This window comes from Miscanthus floridulus, chromosome 6 (genome assembly GCF_019320115.1).
Source record: "Miscanthus floridulus cultivar M001 chromosome 6, ASM1932011v1, whole genome shotgun sequence".
Lineage (NCBI taxonomy): Eukaryota > Viridiplantae > Streptophyta > Magnoliopsida > Poales > Poaceae > Miscanthus > Miscanthus floridulus.
This window is the reverse complement of record NC_089585.1, coordinates 118,884,398-118,903,105: the sequence shown is the minus strand read 5'-3', so window position 1 is coordinate 118,903,105 and position 18,708 is coordinate 118,884,398. Positions and strand designations below refer to the sequence as shown.

At 47.0% G+C, this 18,708-nt stretch overlaps 2 protein-coding genes and 1 pseudogene across 2 annotated transcripts; 2 read left to right on the top strand and 1 right to left on the bottom strand.

The window, feature by feature from the left end:
* The first annotated feature begins 1,510 nt into the window (after window positions 1-1,510).
* LOC136461107 (pentatricopeptide repeat-containing protein At1g09220, mitochondrial-like) lies at window positions 1,511-2,305 on the top strand. Its single transcript, XM_066460553.1, has one exon. It carries the CDS (start codon window positions 1,511-1,513, stop codon window positions 2,303-2,305), a length of 795 nt encoding a protein of 264 aa, XP_066316650.1.
* Window positions 2,306-3,339: 1,034 nt separating this feature from the next.
* LOC136459302 (pentatricopeptide repeat-containing protein At2g22410, mitochondrial-like) lies at window positions 3,340-7,104 on the top strand (annotated as a pseudogene).
* A 572-nt stretch (window positions 7,105-7,676) lies between these two features.
* On the bottom strand, window positions 7,677-12,021 carry LOC136456735 (zinc finger protein VAR3, chloroplastic-like). The gene is made up of 5 exons (XM_066456683.1): window positions 11,413-12,021; window positions 11,198-11,315; window positions 10,773-11,047; window positions 9,896-9,994; window positions 7,677-9,805 (listed from the first exon to the last, which is right to left on the bottom strand). Exons 1-5 carry the CDS (start codon window positions 11,832-11,834, stop codon window positions 7,999-8,001), a joined length of 2,721 nt encoding a protein of 906 aa, XP_066312780.1. The 5' UTR covers window positions 11,835-12,021; the 3' UTR covers window positions 7,677-7,998.
* Between the last annotated feature and the right edge of the window lie 6,687 nt (window positions 12,022-18,708).

The window sequence follows — 18,708 nt, the reverse complement described above, 5'->3', positions numbered from 1 at the left end:
TGTTGTTAGGCTGTTGATGTTCTTATTTTGCCTTGCTTCATTAGTACTTTTGTAACGGTGGGAATTAGGCCGATGATGACAAAATGGATGGGTGCATTAGCTAGCTACATGTGCTTTTTGTTTGTGTAATCCATTTCTGTGATCTTCTACCTGTGCTGGGCTTCATAAATTTGTCTTTGGTGGCTGACTATGCTACAAATGTACCTGTTGTTCCTTGTTTACTTCTTCAATTGTACCGTGTAGCTAGCAATGTTATGGATTGATCAACTGTTAATTTGTCTGAGGCCTAGTGCTTTTAACAACACTAATTATATTGTTTACTTGTTCAAAACTGTTGTAATGGATCTCCAATTCTTGCTTATTTTATTGCCATAACTGTATTTATGTATCTTGACTATGGGCCTAGCCGAGACAGCCAACAACTAAACACAATCTCGGTTTGGTAGTTAGAGTTAGTTGGCTCCTCAGTCTAACTATATGTGTGTAAATAAACATAATCTCAAATAGACCTGGCACACTGGATATCAAACCAGCGGCCGGGGCAAGCCGGCCTCAGCCAACCTCCCAAACAGACCCTATAACTTTTGTCCCGCCTTGGAATTGTACGGCGCTGGAGAAGGAAGCTGAGGCCTGAGGTCGATCTCGAGCTTCCAGGCCTTCAGCTCCAGCACCACTGCACCAGTCGCAACAGCGAGGTCATCCACGCCGGCATCTACTACCCTCCGCGACGCCTCTCAAGGTGCGCGCGCCCTTTGCTGCGTCGCCGAATTCACCATACTTGCAGTGCGCAGGGATCCTGATTTACTGATTTCTAGCACTTGATGCTTGCTTAGAGGAAGGTTTGTGGACTACTACCTCCATGACATGCTCTCCCCCTCCCACCTCTTGCGGCAACGAAGCCCACCATTCTGCCCCGCCACTAGCCCTCGCCTCCGCGACCTAATTGCTCTCGTCCTGAGGCACCAAGACAGGAGTAAAGATGGCAACGGGGACCCGATCCCCGATTCCCCGCGGGGAATTCCCCTATTAGGGGACGGGGATGGAGTCAAATATGCCTCCACGGGGATCTAAACGGGGAGAAAACGTCCCCCGTCGGGTTTGGCGGGGACGGGTCTGGGGGAGCATTCCCCGTCCCCGATACCCGCATCCCCGCCCCGTTTATATACAAGCTTTGCTCTCTTTCCTGATGGCCCAACCAGCCCACGAAGGCCCAATGTCTTCTGAGTATATATAACAGCAATAACCCTAGTTCTACACCTTTGTGATGATTAATATCCTGCTTCTTGCTATTTAGCTATTTTTGGATTGTGATTCGTGGTGTACTCTAATATTGTGTCGATGAACTCATGTGAATGATGATGAATTAACCTGAATGGTGATGAACAAATGCGGGGACGGGGATCCCCGACGGGGATTTTTCCCCTCGCGGGGGCGGGGATGGGGGAGAAATCGTCCCCGTGAGCTTTGGCGGGGACGGGGACGGGGATTTTTTCTCCCCGCGGGGACGGGGATGGGGAGGCAACCTCCGACGGGGAATTCCCCGTTGCCATCTTTAGACAGGAGGGGCCAACTCCTCCAAACCCACACCCAATTTATTGCCCACCAGGTGTTCGACCCAAATCCCGCGCCGTGGCGCGCCTTCCTCAAGGCCTACTCCCACGGTCCTTTCCCCCTGGAAGCTCTGAACCTCTTCAGGCACGCACGCCAGCACCTGGCTGATGACACATTTGCCTTCACGTTCGTGCTCAAGGCTTGTGCCGGTCTGGGGTGGCCTCGAGCCGGTGCGCAGCTCCATGCGCTCATGGTCCAGAAGGGGTTTGAGTTCCATGCCTACGTGCACACCGCCCTTGTCAATGTGTATGTTGTGTCCGGGTGCTTGGTGGAAGCACTGAAGGCGTTCAATGAAATGCCAGTGAAGAACGTAGTTTCGTGGAATGTTATGATCACTGGCTTTGCTGGATGGGGTGAGGTTGAGTATGCGAGGCTTCTGTTTGATCAGATGCCCTGCAGGAATGTTGTCTCATGGACCGGGCTGATTGATGGATATACACGTGCTTGTCTTTATGCAGAGGCTGTTGCTCTTTTCCGCCACATGATGGCAGAAGGCATTAGCCCGAGTGAGATAATTGTTTTAGCAGTTGTTCCTGCAATATCTAATCTTGGAGGGATCCTTATGGGCGAGATGCTGCATGGCTATTGTGAGAAGAAGGGTATTGTTTCAGATGCCCGGGTTGGGAATTCACTCATAGACTTGTATGCTAAGATTGGCTCTGTGCAAAACTCGCTAAAGTTGTTTGATGGATAGAAGAAACTTGGTGTCATGGACATCAATAATTTCTGGTTTTGCAATGCATGGGCTGTCAGTTGAGGCACTTGAGCTGTTTGCAGAGATGCGAAGAGCAGGGATTAGGCCCAACAGAATCACCTTCTTGAGTGTCATCAATGCCTGCAGTCATGGGGGGCTGGTAGAGCAAGGGGTAGCGTTTTTCAAAAGCATGGTTTATGAGTACAATATAGATCCAGAGATCAAGCATTTTGGGTGCATCATAGACATGCTAGGTAGGGTTGGACGTTTGTGTGAGGCTGAGCAAATAATAGAAGGGTTGCCTATGGAGGTTAATGTAATTGTATGGAGGATACTGTTGGGTTGTTGCAGTAAGTATGGAGAGTTGAGATGGGGAAGAGGGCAATAAAGATGATATCAGACTTAGAAAGAGAATCCGGAGGTGATTTTGCGGTGTTGTCCAGTGTACTTAATGAGCTTGGTAGGTTCAGTGATGCTGAACAAGCACGGAAGTTACTGGATGAGAGGAAAATTGTTAAGGTTCCTGGGCTTGCTTTGGTTGGTGAGATTCAGTAGTCATCAAAATTGTTCAGTCTGATGAGAGAAACTCTCTAAAATTTCGTTGCAACCTTACCACATAAATTATCTCCCAGTAGCATACCAACTTCATTAAAAATCTCCCAGCCTAATGGTGGGTTATTGCACTTTTTTACCTTTTTATCTTCCATGTAAAGAGACAAAATTGAATTTTATTGTTTCTTGGTTGCTAAATAGATTGTCATAAATGATATGTCTGCAGTTCCATATTTGTTAACTCGGTGCTACCATTGTGCCATCTCACTTTGTTTTCTTTTTAAGTACTGATAATAAGCCTTGAAGGCATGATGTATTTGTTCACACGTTTCTATCTTCAAAATGACTGTTTCGCCCAGTACAACTGTTTGTTGGACCTTTTACCTATTACTATGATTCCTTGCAGTTGCAGGAAGCAGGTGAAGTGAACCTCATGTCCAGTTCTTGCTCCTCTATAACTAGTAACTAGATCATTTGTAATGATGGAAGCTGTAAAGAAGCTCCATGCTCATCTCGTTGTTTCTGGCCTGCACAACTGTCAATATGCCATGTCCAAGGTTATCAGATCTTATGCTCTTCAACAATCAGATTTGGTTATTGCTCACAAAGTATTTGAGCAGATCGAATCACCAACAACTTTTCTTTGGAATACTCTACTCAAGGGGCTTGCTCAGAGTGATGCACCAAAAGATGCAATTGTTTTTTACAAGAAAGCTCAGGAAAAGGGTATGAAGCCAGACAATCTGACATTTCCTTTCGCGTTGAAGGTTTGTGCAAAAACTTATGCTCCCAAGGAAGGTGAACAGATGCACAACCATGTTATAAAACTTGGATTTCTTCTGGACATCTTTGTTTCCAATTCTCTGATTCATCTATATGCTGCTTGCGGTGATCTGGTCTGTGCAAGATCTGTCTTTGATGAGATGCTAGTTAAGGATGTCGTGTCCTGGAATTCCTTGATCGGTGGGTACAGCCAGCGCAATAGATTTAAAGAAGTATTGGCATTATTCGAGCTAATGCAGGCTGAAGAAGTGCAAGCTGATAAGGTTACTATGGTCAAGGTGATTTCAGCTTGCACTCATCTAGGAGACTGGAGCATGGCAGATTGTATGGTTAGGTACATCGAGCGTAATCATATTGAGGTGGATGTGTACTTGGGAAATACTTTGATTGATTATTACTGTAGAATTGGGCAGCTGCAATCAGCTGAAAAGGTGTTTTCTCAGATGAAGGATAAGAACACCGTGACACTGAATGCAATGATCACCGCATATGCAAAGGGTGGGAATTTGGTCTCAGTAAAGAAAATATTCGATCAAATTCCTAACAAAGATTTGATTTCCTGGAGTTCTATGATATGCGCATACTCGCAGGCTAGTCACTTCTCTGATTCTCTGGAGCTCTTCAGGTAGATGCAGAGAGCCAAGGTGAAACCAGATGCTGTCGTGATTGCCTAATTTTTTACTATTTAACCCTTTTTTTTGAATAAAATTTACATTTAGCTCTCTAAGAGACTTAAACTCATCTTTGGATCCTGGGGTCGACGCCATGAGTCCTGCCGCCGAGGTAACACGTCTCGGCGCCGAGGTGCCTGACCGTGTACAGAAGAAAATCCTACGTGGCTGGTACCTCGGCGCCAGAACACATGGCGCCGAGCTCGAGCCACTGGCGCGTTGATGGCGCGCGCGACGAGGCAGAGCAGGCGATGCGCGCCTGCTGCTCACTGCTTTTGATAGCAGCTGCGGGTGCCCTGCTCCCTTTCACTGCGTTGGATGCGATTGATGGCAGCTCTGGCTTTGGTCACGTGAGTGGCCCCCGTGCTGAGCGCCTAGCCCATGATCATCAATGGAAGTCACAAAACTTGTATTCAACTATACCAACGTATGTATATTGTAAAAATTAAAGTTATGACCAAATATTTCTATGCTTTGTAATTAGATATTAGAGTTCTAATAGGAGGAATATGCGATCGAACTAGAGATTAGTCATAATTGGTTTATTATCCTGTCTGACCCGAACTCATACCACATGCTTATATGAGTTAGTGCAGACCTAACCAAAACATATTAAAACACAAAACTTGGTATTTAAATGTACCAACATATGGATAATACAAAAATTAAAGTTATAATATATTTATGACCAAATATTTTTGTGCTTTGTAGTTAGATATTATAGTTCTAATTGGAGGAATATGTGATGAATTAGAGACTAGTCCTAATAATTAGATTAAGATATACTAAACTTTGGAATTAAAGATTATGAAACAGACTATATATCTTGCTAAATTTAAAATTAAAAGATATGAAGATTATATAAATTATATATTTATGAAATAGCAAAATTTTCATGGACTATTTATTTAGTAATTTTTATATCTTGTAAAATATATAATTCTATAAATATATTCCCAAAGTGAAAGACCACCACGTTCTGTTAACTTTGGGAATATATTTATAGAATTATATATTTTGTAAGATATAAAAATTACTAAATAAATAGTCCATGAAAATTTTGCTATTTCATAAATATATAATTTATATAATCTTCGTATCTTTTAATTTTAAATTTAGCAAGATATATAGTCTGTTTCATAATCTTTAATTCCAAAGTTTGATATATCTTAATCTAATTATTAGGACTAGTATCTAATTCATCACATATTCCTCAAATTAGAACTATAATATCTAACTACAAAACACAAAAATATTTGGTCGTAAATATATCATAACTTTAATTTTTGTATTATCCATATGTTGGTACATTTAAATACCAAGTTTTGTGTTGTAATATATTTTGGTTAGGTCTGCACTAACTCATATAAGCATGTGGTATGAGTTCGGGTCAGACAAGATAATAAACCAATTATAACTAATCTCTAGTTCATCGCATATTCCTCCCATTAGAACTCTAATATCTAATTACAAAGCATAGAAATATTTGGTCATAACTTTAATTTTTTGTGACTTCCATTGATGATCATGGGCTAGGCGCTCAGCGCGGGGGCCACTCACGTGACCAAAGCCGGAGCTGCCATCAATCGCATCGTACTCCAGCGCAGTGAAAGGGAGCAGGGCACCCGCAGCTACCATCAAAAGCAGTGAGCAGCAGGCGCGCATCGCCTGCTCTGCCTCGTCGCGCGCGCCAGTGGCTCGAGCTCGGCGCCGAGGTACCAGCCGCCGAGACGTGTTACCTCGGCGCCAAGACTCATGGCGCCGACCCCAGGATCCAAAGATAAGTTTAAGTCTCTCAGGGCCAAATATAAATTTTATTAAAAAAATGGTTAAATAGTAAAAAAAAAATTATCGTGATTGCCAGTGTACTTTCTGCCTGCGCACACTTGGGTGCACTTGATCTTGGTAAGTGGATTCATGACTATGTGAGGAGAAACAATATCAAAGCTGATACTATTATGGAGAACTCTCTGATTGACATGTTTGCAAAGTGCGGGTGCATGCAGGAGGCACTATAAGTGTTCACAGAGATGGAGAAGGATACCTTGTCATGGAACTCAATCATACTAGGACTAGCAAACAATGGGTTTGAGGATTAGGCACTGAACATTTTTTACAGTATGCTCACTGAAGGTCGGGCCTGGTGCAAGCGGTAGAGTCTTACCGCCTGTGACTGGAAGGTCCCGGGTTCGAGTCGCGGTCTCCTCGCATTGCACAGGCAAGGGTAAGGCTTGCCACTGACACCCTTCCCCAGACCCCGCACAGAGCGGGAGCTCTCTGCACTGGGTACGCTCACTGAAGGTCCCAGACCAAATGAGGTTACTTTCCTTGGTGTGCTGATCGCTTGTGCTAACAGGCAATTAGTTCAGGAAGGGCTTGACCACTTTGAAAGGATGAAATCAGTTCACAACTTGGAACCACAGATGAAGCATTACGGATGCGTTGTCGATATTCTCAGCCGTGCTGGTCAGCTGGAGAAGGCGCTGAGTTTCATCAGTGAGATGCCCCTGGCTCCTGACCCTGTGGTTTGGAGGATACTGCTAGGGGCGTGCAAGACACATGGTAACGTGGCTGTTGCCGAGGTGGCCACAAAGAAGCTCAGTGAACTAGACCCCAGTGCTGATCGATGGAGTGACGCCATGAACGTCAGGCGATGAATGGCTGATACTGAAGTGAGGAAGTCGCCCGCTTGTAGTGTTGTTGATTCAGCTAGCTCGACGAATAGTTAGGATCCACCGTACTGTCTTGCTTATCAGGCCCAATTTTGTCAGTGTTGCAGCAATGCCTATGGTATTCTCGTGAGCTGCAACCATTGTCCCAATTAGGGTCGGTACATGGGTGTATATTAGTCTCATGCACACAACTTCACAAGGGCAACCTTTATAATGAGTTGTCTTTTAAATCGTCTCGTAATAGTTCAGTTTTTTTTTAAAAAAAATTGTGCATACAAGGAAAATTTATTAATTGCATTGAAACAAACAAACATGTAATCTTTTACTCAAATTTTAGATCTGTCCGTGATGGTGTTTTTGACCAATGCAGAATCATACAACTTGTTTCACTCAAACTATATACCGGTAAGAAGTAAAAATAAGGTACTTGAACTAAACTAATAACGGACAACCTAAGGAAATCCATGTTTTTGTGGTTTCGACTTAGGAGAAAATAGCTTTGCTTCATCGGTTTTGGCTTGGTTTAAACTTTGCAAGCTGTTCTCACGTGTGCACGTCTGGTAGAGCTTTTGATTAAACCGATAAGGAAGCCCTAGCAAAAACCTTGCTAAAGGTGGTCTAAAAAGCAGACATTTTGCATCATCAAAACCAATTAGTAGAATATATTATAGTATCCGGATTTATGAACAAACGCGGTACACATGTAATAACCTCAGAAAAGCCAAAACTTTGATAATGCCACGCACCGATGCACGGGTTGCATGTAAAAAGTTTTTTTAGTACAACAGAAATGTGTATATAGTATACATGTAGCAAACACAACCCAGCAAACCCCAGGTCATTGCGGACAAAATTTTACCATACAAAAAACCTTTCCTGGGGCATTATTTTTCATGTTTTTGTTTTTGATTGCTCGCTTATCGTCACAAACTGGTATCGAGCAATACCTTGGTGTAACAATGGTGCATCGCATCGCAGTTAAGACTGTGATATGCAGGCAATCATACTTCTGCTTTCAGCTGGCATCTTTGTCCATTTCAGAACTGACGATTGGCAGGTTCCTTCTGTATTGCGGGGATGTTAATCTCCTCTCCAATGGTGTCTTCCTCTTGCTCACAACGAATCTGTTCACCCCCTTCCTCATCGGCATTATCTCAGGGAAGTCCTCGTCGGGAATGTTTGCTAGCTCAGAGATGTCCTTTATCTGAGCTGCCCTCCTAAACCATCTCTCAGCCTTAGCTTCCTCGGACATGTCTAGAGGATCAGGATCCTTTACAGCAGATCCTTCCAAGCTCTTTCCACTATAACCTCTGTTTGAGTTTCCTCCATAACCTGAACTGTGAACCGCGTGATTAGCATTCATGGAACTACTGCTGCTATTGACACTGTTATTATCAGCAAATGAACCACTCTGGTTATTGTTGCTGTTGCTGCTCCATGCACTGTTGCTGCTGTCATTCCATGTACCATTGTAGTTATAACCATGACTGCTGTTGTAGCTGCTATTGCCGTTCCTAGTACTGCTGTTATAGGAATTGTTACCACTCCAAGCATTATTGCTGTTATAATTGTTGTTTTCACTCCAGGCATTGTTGCTGTTATTGTTATCACTGCTCCAATAACTGTTGTTGCTATAACCTGAGTTATAAGGTTGCTGTTCAAAGTTAGTTCCACGGTAAGTAGATTCACCTCTGCCACCATTATAGTTTCCCTGGGAGTTGCCCGTGATCTGAGTGCCAGTATATGCAGTACCACTAGGCCTAGATTGCGCCCCATGAGATTGTGATTGATGCTGATAGTAATTTCTGTTCCAGTTCTCATTATTCAGGTTACCTTTTGGCTGACTGCCTTCTGACACAATTCCTGTGTCTGTAGTACTCTCTATTGCAGTATCTTTCTTGGCAAAGTAGCCAGGAGGAAATGGAACAAATGGGACAAAATCAGAACTGTCTGCCTGCTCAAGAATACTGCGCCTTTTGTACTGTTGTGATGTCAATGAGCGATCTTTTTTCTTACTAACAACAAATCGGTTTTCACCTTTCCTTATTGGCATAATCTCAGGAAAATTTCCATCAGAACTTGCACTTGAGGAATCCTTTGCATTGTCAAGTTCTGCTACTTTCTTGGACCATTTCTCAGCGGTATCTAATGATTCCGTGCTTTGCCTCTCGGGTACAGGCACTGTGTTATTTGCCATGGAACTGTCATCTTCTGCATTGATTTTTTCGTTCCCATTGCTCTGTCCATTATTACTCTGTGGTTTAGCAAAGAGATCTGCAGACAGAGGCACAAACGGATCAGGATCAATGCCACCAAGGTGGCCTGTTGATTTCTTCGGAGCTTCAGTAGGTGTGTCACTAGTAACAGATTGATTGTTTGGGGCTGCAGTAGGAGTTGAACGCCCAAGTATCCTGTCCAAAGTTTGACTTATCTTTGGGTCCGACAATGCAGGGCTATTGTTACTGCTGTACTGTGCATTAGCAAGCCTTCTCTCCAGTGGTGTTTTGCGCGTGCTAACCACAAACTTATTCACCCCCTTGCGCATAGGCATAATCTCAGGAAAGTCCTCGTCTTCTGCTACACTACTTAAGTCAGCTGAATCATGAAGTTGAGATACTTTGCTCAACCATCTTTCTGCCTTTTCATCATTTTCAGTGAGTTTTCTCTCAATTTCAGATTTACCAACACTCTTTACACTAAGAAGCTGTGCCACACCACCTAAACCAGCACCAACAGATTCAGGATTCGGTGGGATTGTTGCTGGCCTCTTGCAATCACATTTTAAGCATGACATATTCCTCCCATAGTTATAGAAATCACACCTTAGCAAAAGGACAAGACAAAAAGTCAGCTATGTCAGAGTTATATAAGCTTAATACAAATAATTTAGCAATTAGCATGTCAGATCTTACTGAGGGCATTCCCACTCTCCACCAGTCAACATCTTCTTTGGCCGCTGCTCATTGCACTCAAGACACCTAACATTTCTTGCAAAGTTCATGAAGCTACATCTGCAAGTTGTGAAGCAATTTTCATGAAAACAATGAGTAGCAGATGAAAGTCAAGTTCTATAGAACAACGATTAGACCGGCTATATTGTATGGAGCAGAATGTTGGCCTATAAAGATTCGACATGTTCAACAACTGAGTGTTGCAGAAATGTGCATGTTGCGATGGATTTGCGGTCACACAAGAATGGCCCGAGTTCGGAACGATGATATACGTGATCGCCTAGAGGTAGCACCAATTGAAGAAAAGCTTGTCCAACATCGGTTGAGGTGGTTTGGCCATGTCCAAAGGAGACCTCCAGAGGCACCAGTGCATTGTGGAGTCCTAAGCCAAGCTAATAATATGAGGAGAGGTGGAGTAAGACCGAAATTGACATGGGGAGAGGCAATAAAAAGAGATTTGAAAGCTTGGGATATACCTAGAGATCTATGTTTGAATAGGAGTACTTGGAAAGCAGCTATTGAAGTGCCTGAACCGTGACTTGGGGCTCTTGGTGGGTTTTAACTCTAGCCTACCCCAACTTGCTTGGGACTGAAAGGCTATGTTGTTGTTGTAATGAGTAGCAGATGAAAGAACACACGGAGTATTATAGAAAAACAGATAGAAAGTTACAAGTTAATGTGATAATAGTATCAGGCTGCAAAAATACTAAACGTCTGGGTACACATTTTAGATGCTTCATATCTAGTAGCAAAATGGATAATAGGGCAGGTTCATACTTTAATGCGGCGCATTGAGCACATGTTAAAGAAAAAAAGAAGAATGTTAGAAGTGGCATACCTTGTGCAAATCCAGTCACCTCGCTTCATTTCAATATTTTGCCCTAGAGGCCTGGAAAATCGTTCATGCTGACTCAAGCAACTTTGGTTCGGAGTTGATTCTGCAAAAGTGGAAGACTGGGAAAGACCACTAAAACTGACTAACTCAGCCATGATATTTCTCACAGCGGAATCAGTAAGTTCCTTGTCTTCTGAGTAGCTGTCAGAAGAACCGTATGTGTAACTTAGCAGATATCGAACAATATCAACAGTTTCAGCTCTCTCTGAAACAATGACCTGGCAAAATTTTCCCATGTTTAGCGTGCTGAGCTGAGCAAGGTCATATTCCAGTAGACTGACGAACATGCAGATGGCTGAACTAATATTTACTAGCCCAAACTAATAATGATGCAATGTGACCAATTAACGGAAGCCCAAATGACATACATCGATTTCTTCCCCAGCAAGGTAGCGCCGAAGCCGCTGTGCTGATGCCTCCCCGTCCTTGAACAGAGACGGCGCCGCATTGGCCACCAGGACCTCCACATCCTTCCTTGGAAGCGAACTGGACGCACACCCGAATTAGTCAGCAAGACAGCAACTAAGAGACCTTCAACCCCGCCAAAGCCCGGTCAGGTAACCAGCCAAGCGATTCACTTCACCTGAGGAGGCCAGGCCGGTCGCGCGCGAAGGCGAGGCAGGTGGAGACAGCGGCCTGCGCCCCGTCCGACAGGCCGCATCCGGACGCGAGGGCGAGCTCGTCAGCGGGAAAGGGCGCGCCGGAGCCGTACCCGGCGGCTGCAAGTCGGTCGACGAGGCGGGACCACTCGGGGAAAGGAGCTCGGGGCGGTGGCGCCGGGGAGGCCGAGCTGGAGCCTTGCGGAAAGGAAGAGGACGCGGCGGCGGCGGACGAGGTGGAGAGGGTGCGGGGCGGGGAGGGCGAGGAGAGCAGCAGCAGGCGGCGCGAAGCCGCCGCGGGCGGGGAGAGGAAGAGCGCGGCGGCGGCGGCAGTAGTGGTGGGCCGGAGGCGGAGAGGGGAGGAGGTGAGGAGGAGCGAGGAGAGCAGCTTGGAGGCGCCGCCCATGGCGCCGGAGCAGCAGCAGAAAGAGGGTTTTGCGCCTCCGCTCCCGGCTTCGGGATGGGGTGCAGCGGGCGGGCGGCCGGCCGGGTTTAGCCGAACGGCGCGGTGCGGCGGGCGGCGGGCGGCGGACGGCGGACGGAGCTTGGAGAGATAATATCTCGCTGTGATCGGACGGTATTCTGTTTGTGTGGTCGCCGGTGAGGGAATGGATGGTTCGTGCTGGTCGTTGGGCCTGTGGGACGCAGTTCTAGGCTGGTCCTTGGGCCTGTGGGATGCAGTTCTAGGTACAGCCCGTCTACCTCATGCTTAGTGGGCCTTACTAATTTTCGCTAGCACACCAATTAGCACGTGGCCTGTTTAGATCTAGACTTGCTAATTTTTAGTTGCTATCTACTCCATTAGGGCACCCGCAATGGTATAAGTCAGTTACTGGCTCTAAGTTAACCTCTCCAATAGTCCTAACTTTTAGTAATGGCTCATAGTACGATTAGGACCACACGACACTCTCATATGATCTTGGAATATGTGTATGAGTCTAGCTCATGATCAAGATCTAGCTTTTCTCTCTCTTCTATTAGAATATGAAAAATATAAAAAAATATTTAGAGCTAGCTTATGAGTTAGCCATTGCGGCTGCCCTTGGTATTGTGGATCCGAACAGGACCCAGCCACTTAAAACTAAACAGCGAGTGCAAATAACACTGTAGAAAAAGTATTATCATATACTTCCTTCGTAAAAAAATGTTATTCTATGATTTAAAATTTATCCCAGAAAAAATGATGTTCTGAGTCTTAGACATGTTTTTGGCCCACAGGAGAATCTGCATGTTCAACAAATCTGTCGGTGTTTTATAAACCGGACTAGTAAACTTATACGATTGCTGCGCTGCTTTAGGAAGACGACGGTAGCATCCAATAGACACAAGGATTTATACTAGTTCAAGCCAGAGCCCAACATCCAGTATCAGAGATGATCAAATGTGTGTTCCTCGCTTGAATACTCTGAAGTTCTTACAATGGGGTGCAAGAAAGACGGAAGAGATGGAAGGTCCTATGCTAGGCGAAGGGCTGCCTAAAGAGAAGCTCTAGGAGCCCTACTAAAATGGTGAATGAATGAAATGGTAGTGGATTATCTGAATTGTGTTGCACTGGCGGTCATTATATAGAGTTCGAGGCCAGGGCTTATACAAAGAGGGGGTTCTCCTGACCGAAGAGTTGAGAGCCTGAGGGAGGGCCTAGCTAACTTGGTTTGCAAGCTACACCGTCTTCGGGTGCACGTCCGATTGTGGCTATCGTTATGGCCTTCTGGCCACGTTGCGGCGGGATGCGACGTGGCGCTACTATGCCGGCTATGGCGGCACTGTAGCCTCAATGGCGGTTCGTCAGCCATCCTGTGCAACGCGATGTTCGTCATGGCCTTCGTCATCGTCTACTGGTTCCTAGGGGCGTCGTACCTAAAGTAGGTATCTGCCCTGGGTCATCGATCGCTTGGTCGCCTTGCGGGGCCGAGGGCCACAACCCCGATCATCGAGGTCGGGGCACTCTACCGATTTAGATGGCCTTTTCATCAAGCCCTTTGTCGTGGATCCTCATCCCATAGTGGGTGGGATCGTAGGATGATGGGTGTCGTACCCGTTGCCATCGTGGTGTGGTGTTGTCTCGTTAGTGCAGCATGGAACAAGGATGGTGTCTGATCGGGCCGAGGTGACTGTCGTCCCCTCAGTCCTTATGGGGTTAGTGTGGCATGCTTGCTCTTGTCAGAGTAGGCATGCCTAGCTACGCTCGACCTCCCCCCATCCCTTTTGAGAGTCATGACGGGGAGAGGTCGTGCATCTTGCGAGTGTCGTGTACTAAGGCGGGTGGAAGAGGTCAGGGCTGACCCCATCTTTAGCGCCTAGCCCGCTCTGCTCGGCTCTTGCTTGGCCTCAGTCATTTGGGCCCTTGCTAACTGTTGCGTTGCAGGCCACGCGGCCTACTAACTAATCGGTACCTTGAGACACCCTGGGGTTATGACCCCGATAGTAGCCTTTGAGTGTTTTCACGACCACAAAGTGGTCATGAAAGCGCTGATGCGTGTGTATGCTGGAGCATGGGTTCATAGTCATGACCTTCTTGAGCTTCGTTGCTCGACCCCCTGTGGGCTAGTGTGTTCAATGCGGTTGGTAGTCGTTGAGCTTTGCCGTGTCAATGCACCACACGTCGGGGTTTGCGACCCAAGCGAAACCGAGTAGTCTCATCGACATTGTACTAGTTTGCTTTTGTGAGGGTCTCAATCCTCCTGACCTCATGAGGACATCTGACGTTGGCTGTGTCCCCCCAATGGTTCATCGTGCGGCGTAGGGGCCTATAAATAAAGGTCCTTCTACCATTTGAACTGCTCATGGTTGTGACTCCGATTCCTCCTAGAATTTCCTGAAAGGCTATGTGCTAAGGAGGTAAGGAGGCAAGAGTATCGTCATTCGAGGGGAACCGCCTGGTTCTCATTATGAGCCCCGCCAGGGGTTGCTTGTGATGGCCGGAGCTAGTGTTGTTCCTTCAACGATCGGTGCTAGAAGGGAACTTGCGAGCAGGGGAGTGAGAGATGCTGCGGGCTCCGAGTTTAGTCATACGCGACCTTGGGCCTCCATCCTAGCGCTGCTTCCTATTCCAAACTGTGTTGCTTCAGATGCCTAAAGCGATCGATGGCTGGGGATGTCTTCGGCTTCCTCTCGAGTGTCGTGCGTTGGCTAGCGATGCGTTGTGCCCTCTGAGGGAGGTCACTTGGTGGTTGCTTTATGCCCTTCGCAGAACAGGAGGAGAATGAAGTAGCACGGCGTTATCATGCTGCCCTCGCTGGGCAGGATGTAGTCATAGCTTGAGTGCTCTTTGACTGCCAGCTGGTCTTCCTTTGGCTCCCATTGGCTTGGTGGGCTCCATGCTTCCTAGGAGTGCTTCCTAGAAGTCTCTTGGTGCACACAAAATGTCCCTCAGGGCCGTTGGGGCTAACATCCTCACTCCTTTGTGCTCTAGCCATGGGAGCTTGATGCTTGTGAGAGGGATGGTGTGGTGAACTTGAGCTCACCCTCCCTGCCTTTGTAGCATCCGTCCTTTGGCTTTTAGAGGTGCCACCGATGAGGTGGCACCATACCCTTTGTACCTTTTGCATTATCGCACGACATGATCGCTTTGGTACTCATATGGATACTCAAGGTGAGTTCCCTTTTCTCAACGCTAACTCTCCTCTCTGTGGAGGCGGTGGGCCTTCGTGTCGTGAGGGCCAAACTTGCGGGTTCAACTTGAGGTTGTTGGTGGGTTCTTCTCGTATTGACGATGTGAGGAAATGTTTCCTCGACCCCTACGCTTATGGTTGCTAGGTTTTTACGAATGTCCATTTGTCTCGTGGGTCTTAGACCTTTGGGTTTTTTTCGTGTGACCGAGCCGTGATCACGATTTGGGACACAAGTCGCTTCTCATGGAAGACTATATCGTGTTTCCCTGGCCATCTGCTTTGTTGTCCTCTTCCAGAAGGGTTGTAGATCCTTGGTGATTTATGAGTCTCCGGAGCTGGCCTTAGGTCTGAGACCTAGGACGCAGGGAGGAGTCAGTCGAGATTTGTCCCTGGATCTTTTTGGGGTCACGGGGACCCGACTTCATCCTTCCCTGATGTCCTTGATGACCTTGAGGGGTCGTGATGCCTTGTTATAGGTGGGTTTGGTTTTGTCCCACGTGGGGAGAGGCATATCTACCGTAACCACGTGGTCGAAGCGATGCGCCTCGTCGGGGTCTATGGGTAATTCGAGTGGGACCCAATATCCTCCCCAATCGACGTGGAGTTCGGCTATGCCTCACATGAGACGTCCCATAAATCATCGGTCGTCAATCCCGTTGGTCCCCAACCACCTCCGCAGCTAGGGCTAGATATCGAGCCACCTTGGCTAGGTTCGGTCTAGCTCAGCTTGGCTCGTTAATTTTATGAGCTAGAGGGGTAGCTCAGCTTAGCTCGTTAGCGAGCTCGAGCTGGCTCATTTAGCTCGTGAGCTACTAAAAAAATAGGACACATGTTTATAATGTTCATGCCACAATAATTCTAGAAGGTGATATCCACCATTATACAATCATACATGATTAATACATATCAGGTTCATCGAAAGTATCAATCATGCAGCATAGTTGGTTCATCCATGATCTATGTAGTTCCAGCATACTTACTAGTTGCATGCCACCATAGGCTTAGGAAAGTCCACAAATTCAATGTCAGCATCAGCATCTTCTCCCTAGAAAACAATCCATAAATTGACATTTAAGTACCACAACAATTATAAAATCAAAATTCATATGAGAAGCTAAAAATAAGGATTATGTATCAATGGAATAGATGTACACTTCTAGGTCAGCATCATCATCTTCTAGATTCATGGTCTTGGGCTGATAGGCCTCAGCTTGTTTGAGCTCATGAGTAGCTCACAAGCTAGCTTAAGCTGGCTCGTTAAAATAGCGAGCTAGACTTCCAACTCAACTCGTGAAAAAAGTTAAAACGAGCTGAGCCAAGCCAAGCCGAGCCAGACACGAGTCGAGCGAGTTGGCGAGCCACGAGTATTTTGTCCAGCCCTATCCGCAGCGGCCAGAGGGCAAGATGCCTCCCCCCAGAGGAGGTCAATTCAGGAGACTTCAAAGCGGACGACTCAAACATAGGAAGAGATGGTCATGTGGCTCCGCACCATTGATTAGAGCCATAGGGGCCCATCTCCTCCCTGTCCCTATCCCTTTTGTGGCCTCGAGCCCTTATAAGGACCGGCCTAATAGAGAGTTTCCTAAGCACAACATAGGGTCATGGATGTGGAGGGCCGCTCAGCGTGTGAACCTAGGGGGTTGTCGACCTCCCCTAGCCACATTGCGTCTTAGCGGTGCCCTCTTGTAAATGGTTGTGTGCCATAAAACGTGGGTGCGTGAATCGAAAGATAATGAAAGAAACAAGGCTTACTCAGGATATGCTACCATGTTGGTGTCCACCGCTTGGCCTTTCATCTGACTGCTTCCCTTGCGTTGTGAGAAGGTGGTTAGTAAATGGCAGAGTGTACGTGTGTGTTTGATGTACCTCCTATGACCGTTGCTATGTCTTGTGTTGCCTGGGACTCTGAACCACCCTGTCTTCTGCCTCTTGATTTGTGAGTGCATCTTGGGGTTTGTGCCCATCTAGAATGTCGACCGCTGTTCTCTCCACCTTTGTCTTCATGCCACCTATTTAAGTCAAGGGAGAGGAGGGCAGTGCACCTCATCCCCACTTCTCCCCTGTCTTTCGAGTTTTCCCTGACGTCCAATCCGAGTGAGAGAATGACTGTCTCCATCGGCCATCATGGTTCACGGTCTGTTTCGTGCGGTTTCACCACCACCGGGAGGGACCTTCAGAGATTAGGCTCCATCGCACATTGTTGGCATTTGTCCTCCACGAGTGTTAGAGGAAGTTCCACAAAGATGGGGAGGACTGATGCCATGGGAGGCTCAGGCCACTAGGCTTCCCCATGGTTGGTGGCCATGCGACTACCAGCTCTGGGTCTAGGAGCATTCGAGCATAGACTCGGTGACCCGCTCGCTGGCTCATCGCCAGGCGCTCCTCCCCTGCACTATCGAAAGCGGCGTCGGGACAGTTTCTAGCAGGCTTCTCTTCCTTAGATGTTAGAGGGAGCTCCACGAGGCGATCGTCCCCGAGGCTTCTTTTGATAGTCCTCTCCAGCTCATGGTGCAGCTCCAAAGGTTAGAGACACTTTGTACCAGTTTCTCTGCTTCATGATATGTCCATCACAAGTGGGAGGGGATCCGACGATTATTATAACCTCGGGTCTGTCTAGTCCTGTAACATGCTAGACTAGACATTTTTGTTCGCGGCTTTAGAAGTCGATGATCCTAATGTTTAGGACAATGTTATAATAGCAAATGTGTAAGCCCCCAAGGCTATGATGTATGTGTTGCCCTTTCCAATTTCCCTTTTGTCATTACAAATGTCAGTTGTTTGAATGACTTGTCTCGATGATCCTTGGCATGAAGGGTTTTTGCCCAAGCTATTTAATCTCCATGTTGTCGACCTTCGTGAATCACTTTGTTCGGCTAGACTCATCATTGAGCCATTATCAGGCTATGGGGGTTCGTGCCCACACACCATAGCGTGCTCCATCACAATCGATAGGGGTAGCGTGTTTATTGCTTCCTGCTGCGCCTCCCTCTGGGGGACCGGTTGCCACGGACCCGGGTAGAGTGGCTCTGATACACCGTTCGAGTGTGCACCTAGGCACCCGGCATTCTCAAGTGGGTCATGCTTCTTGGGGCCTTTGGGAGTTTTCAACAATTTTGTTTGGCCAGATGATGCGCCTGCCATGGTCGTTCAGGCCAGCGCGAGTGCTCCGTAGGTGAGTCAGTCTTGCCGGTTCGGCCCTCATTGAGCTCGTTGCTTAGGACCTTTTCCCTTAGCCTTGTGACCTTTGGGTGCGAGTTCTAGCCTGGGGTTTGGTCTGTAGGGCTAAACATTGTGTGGCCCAACGCCATGGTCGAGGTGTTAGGAACAGTTTGATGTTCTATCCCATCACGGGTATGCATAGAGGGGCTCAAAGCAGGTCTCTCATTCGGTGATGGACGATGTTCAGGCTCTTCACGCATAATGCGCGGCCGACACATTTGCTTGTCATGTCGTCATTCTTTCGCTCGCTTTCCATTCGAGATGGAATGTGCTTCTCCCCCCACGGTCCTACGCTTGTGGACGCATTTTTTTACCCTAGGGGCTGGCCCACGAGGCTAAAAACATGCACGGTCCATTGAAGCGGTAGAGTGGCGAGGGGTGACAGCAGATCTGACACGATGCGAGAAGAATGTGAGAGGTCAACGTTAGTTCTCTTTCCCTTTGGTCCTC

What these genes read in the sequence shown, in the direction of transcription:
- LOC136456735 (XM_066456683.1), bottom strand. Translation starts at nt 11,834, where the DNA reads ATGGGCGGCGCCTCCAAGCTGCTCTCCTCGCTCCTCCTCACCTCCTCC. An exon ending in GGTGACTGGATTTGCACAAG is followed by an intron (nt 9,995 to 10,772) that starts GTATGCCACTTC and finishes CACAACTTGCAG; the next exon opens with ATGTAGCTTCATGAACTTTG. An exon ending in GGAGAGTGGGAATGCCCTCA is followed by an intron (nt 9,806 to 9,895) that starts GTAAGATCTGAC and finishes CCTTTTGCTAAG; the next exon opens with GTGTGATTTCTATAACTATG.
- LOC136461107 (XM_066460553.1), top strand. Translation starts at nt 1,511, where the DNA reads ATGGGGAGGCAACCTCCGACGGGGAATTCCCCGTTGCCATCTTTAGAC.